This window comes from Cajanus cajan, chromosome 6, assembly GCF_000230855.2.
Source record: "Cajanus cajan strain Asha chromosome 6, NIPB_CcT2T_4, whole genome shotgun sequence".
NCBI classification, from domain to species: domain Eukaryota; kingdom Viridiplantae; phylum Streptophyta; class Magnoliopsida; order Fabales; family Fabaceae; genus Cajanus; species Cajanus cajan.
Window position 1 is genome coordinate 49,763,335 of NC_138522.1, and position 8,795 is coordinate 49,772,129.

The 8,795-nt window shown below is 32.5% G+C and overlaps 1 protein-coding gene across 2 annotated transcripts; it reads right to left on the minus strand.

Annotated features, from left to right (window-relative positions):
* Window positions 1-639: 639 nt before the first annotated feature.
* LOC109816131 (uncharacterized) lies at window positions 640-6,248 on the minus strand. Of its 2 annotated transcripts, XM_083077476.1 has the most exons (11): window positions 6,104-6,248; window positions 5,148-5,317; window positions 4,406-4,498; window positions 3,987-4,088; window positions 3,154-3,413; window positions 2,830-2,961; window positions 2,478-2,600; window positions 2,170-2,298; window positions 1,343-1,563; window positions 1,073-1,226; window positions 640-972 (listed from the first exon to the last, which is right to left on the minus strand). In XM_083077476.1, exons 2-11 carry the CDS (start codon window positions 5,230-5,232, stop codon window positions 754-756), a joined length of 1,518 nt encoding a protein of 505 aa, XP_082933602.1. In that variant the 5' UTR covers window positions 5,233-5,317; window positions 6,104-6,248; the 3' UTR covers window positions 640-753. The 2 variants fall into 2 exon arrangements, with proteins under 2 accessions (XP_082933602.1, XP_082933601.1); XM_083077475.1 differs by lacking the exon at window positions 6,104-6,248 and having other exon boundaries at window positions 5,148-6,097.
* Window positions 6,249-8,795: the final 2,547 nt, after the last annotated feature.

Sequence of the window (8,795 nt, forward strand, 5' to 3'; positions counted from 1 at the left end):
CCAGATACCTGCAAGTGCGGATATTTTTGTCATCCCTAATTTAAACGGATTTAATTAAAAACTCGAGTTTAACTTGTTAAAATAAATTAAGCTTCAAATTGTCTTTTATAACATTATAACCTGTTTTTATTTCCCTTAAATTATTTTTAACTTCACCATGTTAATATTTACAATAAAAGCTTCCAAAAAAAAATTCATTTGACAATTGTTTCCAGCAAAATAGATTGTTCCCATACATTCCCATTGCTTTTCAAAACTAATTCCCGCCAGCCATATACACATAAATCAGCATATTTAAGCAATTCTGCAACATCTTTTATGTTTATCAAAGACTAATATTTTAACATATAATTGAAACTCAATTTTTGGAAACTCTTAAGCTAAAAAATACATGAATTTCTTTAATTATGTCTTTTAGCATCCGAATTTTAATTCAAACGTCTAAAATGAGAAGCTTAAGCAAGCAACACGTAATATTTTTTTAACATGATAAATACACCTTTCCCTTTAAAACAATTCAGCAGCTCTAATCTTTTAATTCGACGTGTACATTTCATACGTATTATTACTTAAAAAAAATGTATGTTCACAGTAAAAAAAACAGACAGATTCTAGCCAAACATTATAATTTAACCTATCTTGAAAAGAGTAATAAAACCATATTCCTATTTCTCATCAATTTCAATGCCCAAAGCAGAAAAATCTTTACAAGAACAGAGTATAAAACTCGTACGGTTACCAAGAATCTCTACCTTAAGCCCTAAGTAATAGTTCATAAACGTTGGAGTTGTTGTCCCCAGTTACACGCTTTAACATTTCAAAACTTGTACGACTACCCAAGAATTCAACCCGTTTGAACATTACATAGCCACGTTCTGCTGTTTCCCTACTTGAGTACACTGATCTAAGCCTATCTGCGTGTCTTGAATCGCTATGAATTGCAACTTCTATTTCCTGCCTTGGCATGTTCTCCTATTATCATCATAACATAAAGTAGATAGGAATAGAAGCCAAAAATTGTTAGAGAGCTGATAACAATGCATGCAAATTTCCAAAAGAATAAATGTTGTACCTGATAAAAAGCATGAATATGATCCAACACCTGAAGACACGTAAAACCATTATGGCTGAAAAACGTTCTTGAAGAAGGACCCATCTCGGCAAATCGGTCAACTGGGAAGAGTATGGTAAGGAAATGATTTTTAAATATCAACTCAGATTTCTCACTGCAAAAGATGTTGAGAAAATATTAGAAGACTCCCGAGTCCCAATAATTTGTTACATCTACTACGTAAAGAAAATATGTAGCGCAGGCCACAGGAAGTTAATTACAACTAGTAACCTTTCTGTTAGAGGACGAGTGGAGTTTGAAAATGAAGCTTCTGAGTCCTTGCCATCCCCTTTTGCGTCGAAAAATATTGGAGTGGTATGATTTTCACTAGGATCTTCGACACTGAAAGAGTCTGTGTAAATGGAAGCAGTTGAAGTCGGTTCTGAAATGGACCAGCTGATAGAGTCTAGAAGGTTGTTTGGTGTTATAGGACGTATTGGAGTCTGACAAGTCTGTAAAATCATGTTCAAATCAAATAAGAATTCAATTCATACTTCCAAGTATAGCAAGCAGCAGAACAAAAATATAAAATGATGCTGTCTTTTCCACATCTGTTAACTGATAAATTGATGCTTTATAGAAGAAATCATGAAATGTCAGCAAATGGGTATTCTAATTATCACATTTTATTCTGTCATACTTTTAAACACTTTACAGATCAAAATTTTCGAAGTTCATCATTTTGACGGAAAGCAATGCAATATATTTCTTCTTATACATGTTTTAAAAGGATGAGAAACTAAAGAGGAGTGGATGATCCTGCTCAGAATTATCTTCCAATGTGGTGCCCAGGTTTCATATGATAGACTTGAAATCTCTCGTGTGAATTACTTTCTAAACTCTCTAACATGTGCAAAATTATGAACTTGGTGACATGGTTAGTAAGTGACTAAAAGTGAGAAATTTAGAAGTGAGGTTCCTGGCCTCAAACATTCAATTACATTAGGGACGTGAAAAATAATAGAACAGTTTTAGTATTTTTTATTTTTCAGAGAACACAACAGGTAGGTGTTGAGGACAAGCTCCACAGAAAAAACAGAAGTGAATGAAAGACTGACCTGCATTCGACGACCACGGCGATTTCTGACTCCATTTTTTGCAGAATTCACTATCTGTTGCCTTTCTTCATAACCAAATTCACTTTCATTGTCTGGAACATTGTCACTGACTTTTCGCTTCATTACTTCCTAATATTTCAATAAAATTAATATCATAATTTCATGATAAGGGAGAACACTTGGGACTTTAACACCTTATAGAAGTGTTTTCAAAACCAGATTTTTTTTTTTACTAAGCCAGAAAGAACAAAATAAAATAAGAAAAAAAATGAATTTCAAAATTGTAAAAGAATACATCGAGAAATTACCTTCCCTGAATTTCCACTACGAATATCTTCTAGCATTAGGCCAACTTGCTTTGCCAAATCAACAGACATGTGAACAAGCCTTTGCGCATATTTCTCCTTAGCTGTTTTGAGAATCCACAGAGGCTGAGACATATCATATACAAAGAACTTCATTGTGATATAAATAATATTGTAGAGGCCTACCTAGTGTATAACAATTAATAGCATATTAATGTTTTCCAGGTGTTGTATTGGTACAGTGAAAAAAGCAAAATAGTATGACAAGCAAACAGTCTGAGCTTGAGAAAGTTGCATCCGTTCAAAAGGTCTTTCTCAATAGATAAATATTAAAACACAATGTAGGAGTACTTACAGTAATGAGGTTACTAGAGTATCCAATATATCTTTGAATTGATGTCCCTTCAGTCACTACATGACTAACATTGCAGCCAACAAACCATTGTTCCACCAAACTAGCACCTTCTCTTGAAACCGTCTCAATAACCTAACAAACAATGCAAAGCATATAAGATATAAATGTGTTGGCCAAGAGCACTTGAATCATACACTAGCTTAACCAAAACAAAAAACTGACGTTGACTGTTGTTTAACAGACTCCATGTAATGTGAAAGATGTCACATGTAACTAGTATGATTACAAATGTCTGGGTATTTGTTCTCAGAAACATAACTTTACCTTGTTCTGCAATTCGGATGAAATGCCTGGATCAACATAGATGGAGCAGCCAGACAAAGTTGAGTCAGAATTTCTGATAGACTCTCTCCCAGAGAATCTTTGAAGTTCTTCAACACTATTTGCTTGCTTGGTTTGGTGGATTCTTGCAGGAAGACAATGATTTTCAGCATTTGTATACTCAGCGAGAAGTCTAAAATTGTCAAAGTGCATGTTGTTATCCCCGTAACTCTTCACTCTATAATGTGATTCAGTCAACCTCACTGCAGCAGATACAAGAAAATGTATTCAGGTTATAAAACTACAAATATCAATATGCATGATTTAAATTCATAAATCATTCTGGCTGCTAACAGTTCAACTATGCTATTTAATTATTAAAATCAATTTAGAGAGAGCTAAAGATGATGAAAAATAAAATTATTCAGTAAAAATGAAAATCTGCATGAACTTAGAGATCACAGATGAATGGGCCATATGGGATTACCATTGACAAGACAAATCCAATGGATTCTTTGATTTAAAAAATAAAATGAAATGAAAAGTATATGTATCAATTTAAGCTTAACCACTCATCCTCTGAATGAGCAGCAGTATTTTGACAGAAAATCACCAAAAACTGCAACATTAACTGTAATCACAACAGGAATCTGTAGGTTGTTAAATACAATTAGACAAATACAGTGAGCCGTTTAACATAAGGTGAAAAGATGCAAAATATGAAAGTTGTGTCAGGTTACTGTATTGCATGACTCTATAGCACGGAGGATGAATCATAATCACCAAGAAAGCTAACCAAAATATAAAACATGTCAATTGAAAACAGACTCAATTACCATTTTTCTTGACACTATCCACAAACCAACCCAGTGTGACAACAAAGAGGCCACTTTTTGCTCCATGCTTCAATGCATGCTCAAACTTACGTCCAGCAAAACTGTACTAGATGTTAAAGATTTCATGACAACACTGAACCAATCAACATAAAATGCTGGAGCCTGGAGGCGTGTCATTGCTAGGATAATGGACCTCAAGAAATTATGATGATCATGAAACATCCAATCTAAGTACAACACAATAAGATCTTTCTGAACTAGGTACAAATAAATTTAAATATGGTAATTTTACAGAATTTTTTCCCTAAGTGTAGTTGATGTATATGACAGACAGACAGTATACGAAAATCGCATCTTCTTACTACTGTCATGCTATTGCTATCACCATGTAGGAAAATACATATATTTATGAAAGGATATCTGAACCACCAAATGGGTACATTGAGGATGCAAATTGGGGCTATATTGGCCACCTAATCTCTCTGTAGCCTCCATGACCTGATTCCTTGCTTCTGCCAAAACACAAATCCAAAGAAAACAACATAACTGTATGAAAATCTCTTTTAACTTGTCTGAGAGAAAGGGAGAGAACGAAGAGAAACAGGGATGTCACAAAATATCTACTCTCAGTTCGATTGATAACTAAAACTACAACTTTTCAGCCGCCTACATAAACAATGTTATGCCAAGAAGAAAAGACAAAATGTAACAGATGAAGATAGATTCCATAGATAATATACACTTATTACCATCAATCAAACAGATAATTCAGAATAGATCCCTCTCATTCCTCAACCCTTTCTTCTATTTGCTCACTGTTAAAGATAAATCAGAAATGGCAGGTAACAGAAGTCTAAATTCAGAACTCCAGACATGTCTCATTTGACATCTTATATTGCCAAGAAGGACAATCACCATTCCACACATACCCACGAATCATCAAAAGAGGTGAGAATAAGGTTCACTCTTTCAAATATAAAAAGTTATGAAAAACACTATGTAGAACTAAGCCAATGGTTTGAAGTAATTGATTGATTCAAACAAAAAGGTTAGTGGAGCAAATAAAAGAAAAATTAGTAGAAAGTGCCAAGCCAGGAAAAAAAATGAAACTAAATCCAAGCAACAAAAGATGAAACATTGAATACATGAATGAATCCACACCTTTAGATAAACCAGTGACGCATATAACCAGACCAGCAAAAGGAGCAGTTGATGGCACTGCCACAGAGGACGAAACAGGAGACATTGGCTCCAACGGTTGCAAACCTCTGAATGAAGGAAGTGAAGATGAAAACAGCCTCGAACACCCCTTGCCACTCACAACTTCAACTCTGCCATCACCACCCATAACAGCCACAAGATTTTTATTTATGACACACCACTTTTAAAACAAAAGCATCTAATCATCACTCAGCAATTGAAAACCCACAATTCATGGGGCAAATTCAAGGGCAATAGAAACCATGAATGGATGAATTAAAAGGGGAAAAAAAGTGTTGGGTCTGGGAAGAGCTAAACTTTATATGGAACAAACCCAGATCACGTGAAGTGAAGAAACAATTCCAAAATGGAAATTTTCAACAAGTTGGAAAGGCTGGGAGGAAAAAAACGGAATCTTGAGTAAAGGGGTTGTTGTGGAGTCGGAGACAAAGAAGGGATTTTGAAGATGTGTTTTTTTGTTTTGCAGTGTGCAGAGGAGAGGACAATAAGAAAAGGGAATTTTTTTGAATGTGGTGCTCTGACGAGGAGTCACAGTCAGAGTTTTCAATCTTCTTTTTCTGCGTGAGTAAAGAGTGCCCCCATACCATTATGGTTTCTACTAGTTATAGTGCTTTTTTTACAAAAGAAAAAAAAAAACTGCTTTTGTGAATTGCAATTGCATGTGATGTCTGATGGAGTAGTGGGATGAGAGAGAGAGAGATGGAATAAAAAGTAGTAATGGGAATCACAGAGTCTCAACCCAACTCAACTTTGCACAAATTGAATTGAAAGTAGTGAGAGAGAGAGAGAGAGGAGAACAGGCTTTTGTTTTGAAAAAGTTTGGAGGATTCCCATTTCTTAAAGTGAGCGCAAATGTGAGTTAAGGAAGGCTTTGAGAGAGTGTAGACAAAGGTCACCTGGTATGTGTAATGTGTTGCGGTTTAAGTTCAGCAACACTTTAACTCAGGGCCGTGTCGCTCGGCTTCATCAGAGTGCTGTGTGGTCTCTGTTGTCACCAACACGCCCGGTGAAACCTTCGTTTCAAATTTAATCTCCTCCACCCTTAATAGTTGAATTATATTTGTTTTACCTTATGTAATCAAAAAAATATTATGTATATGATTTTTTATAGAAATTAACAAATCTATTATCTATGAAAATGTTTGATTGAATTAAATTTTTTATATTCAGTGAATAGATGAGATATTCTTTGTTTTTTGTGAGGCACCTTAAAGGGTGGGCCCTAATATTTAACATAACTATATACACAAAGCATGATTCGAATCTTGATCTTGCTTAAGCATGGATCAACCTCTACTGCTGAACCACACGTTGGGGTTAAGATATTCTTATATTTATATACTTATTTTTATTTTCAAACTTTTTTATCATATTATTCATGATATTATTAATATTGTGTAGTTAAACTTTTTTTCTTTCGATATATGATCTTAGGTTTAATATCGGATTCTGTATGAAAAAATACTTGTCAAAAAGAGTTATCATCCAAACATGAATTTTAATACCTTATAAAATTCGTCATTATTTTTCAAATGAAAATATATTGAACTTACACTAAAAAAATATATAATATTTTCTCTATAAAGATTTTAAATTTAAAGTATGCTCAATCTTTTTTTATAAGATTTAATTTATGTCTCAGACATTAATTATTTTTTCTTTTTACAAAAATGTCTTTAATTAAAATTATTTTTCTTAAAACAAAATTATACACAGTATTAGAAGTATTATTAGTATTATTTTTCAATCAGAATTGTAATTTTACTTTAACAATATGTATGATATATAATTTTATTACTCCTTCATTTTAAAATGAGTTCGATTTTAGTATTTGAAAAAATATTTAAAATAACTTCTTGTTTTTAATATAATGTTAATTAAATTTTTTAAAAAAAATTCTTTTCATAAATACTTTAATCACCACAATTAAAAAGGATATATTTATTAATAGATTAAAATTAATTTTTATATGTATAACAATCCTAAATGACAATCTTTTTGAGACCGGGAGAGTAAAAGTCAGTATATATAGTTGAAGTATCGATTTAACTAATTTAACTAACACTCTTCAATTTTATGAACCATTTCGAAATTTTAATAAGTTAAAAGATTGATTAGTTGAAATATCGTACAATTTTGTAGGCAAAAATAGTTATTTAGTCTAATTGGACTGCCATATGTGAGTCAATGGTGCTAACAAAATATTTAGTGAGTTAACGCGGCATAGTTGACGCCATCTTATTGTAATTTAAGGGCTAATTTGACCGACGATTTTCAATTTTAGAAACTACTTTAAAAATTTAACAATTGTTTGAATTAAAATGGAAATTCCTTAAAATAGTATTTTATTTGGAAAAAAAGTTGAAATAAAAAGTATTTTAGGAATAAATGTATTTTTAATTAATATAAAATACTTTCCTTACAGTATTTGTTTTCGCTTTCTTTTCCATTTATCTGAAAGATAACTTTTTTTATTGGTTTTTTTCTTTTTCTTTTTTTAATTCATAAGAAAAATTTATAGTAATAATAAAGTGGATTGTCTCATTTAGTGTCCACGATTTTTTTTACTTATTTTATCCTTAACGATTATTAATATCAAAAAGGAAGGTGAATTTTTTATTAATATATATCTAAATGACATATCATTCTTATTATACTTGTAACACTATATTTTGATAATATTTATTGTTTTATTCAATCATATATTATGACTTATTGTTTAATCATTGAGAATTTCTAAGAATTTAGAATTTTTTAAGAGTTTTCAATTGTTGGAAGTTGTTCTTAGCAAAGATCAAGTTTGACCTATTAGGAAAGGGTATATAAGATTTTTTTTAAGAAGTAGATTTCAAAAATTCATTTTCTTAAAAAAGTCAGAGAGAAGTTAAAGAGAGGGATGAAGTCAGGGATCTTTCCTTCGCTCTTTTAAGTTTTTGTAGATAACACAAAACTCTTCCTTGGAGATTGTTGAGTAGTTGTGTTGTGATTCAAACCCATAGAACTGAGAATCAAAGACCTCAAAGGAATAGAGCGGAGTTCTTGGAGGGTCTCATTCTTTTCTTTTCCTCCGCTCTTGGAGGGTCTCATTCTTTTCTTTTCTTCCTTTTTTCTAGATTGATTCAAGGGTAAGGAAAACTAGAACTTAACTCCTTGATTATTTATGATGTTGTATGTTGAGGTTGGGGTTTTGGTGACCCTTGCAGCATGTTGAAGTGAAATTGATGATTTTGGTTAATTATTGGCTACATGTGTTTTTGGTTGGAAATGAGATGGTTATGTTGTGTAGTTGTAGAATAGGGCATTGCTTGTTGGATTTTCCTTAGTTTTAGATGTGGAAAGTCAAATTTATAATTTTGTCAAGTGCAAAAATCACCATCACGCCAAACACAACTTTAAGGCATTGGGCATAATGCAGACTAGAGACTCTCTACCTGACTCTCGTTTGACCAATGATTGGTAATGTCGAGCATGAATTAGAGAAAAGCTTTTTGATTTGGTCATGTTGGATGTGGGTTGAATTACATTCCGCATGTATGTCCTTGGAGCTCTTTGACTATGTGACATCGATCCCTGGGTGAGTGGCGCTAG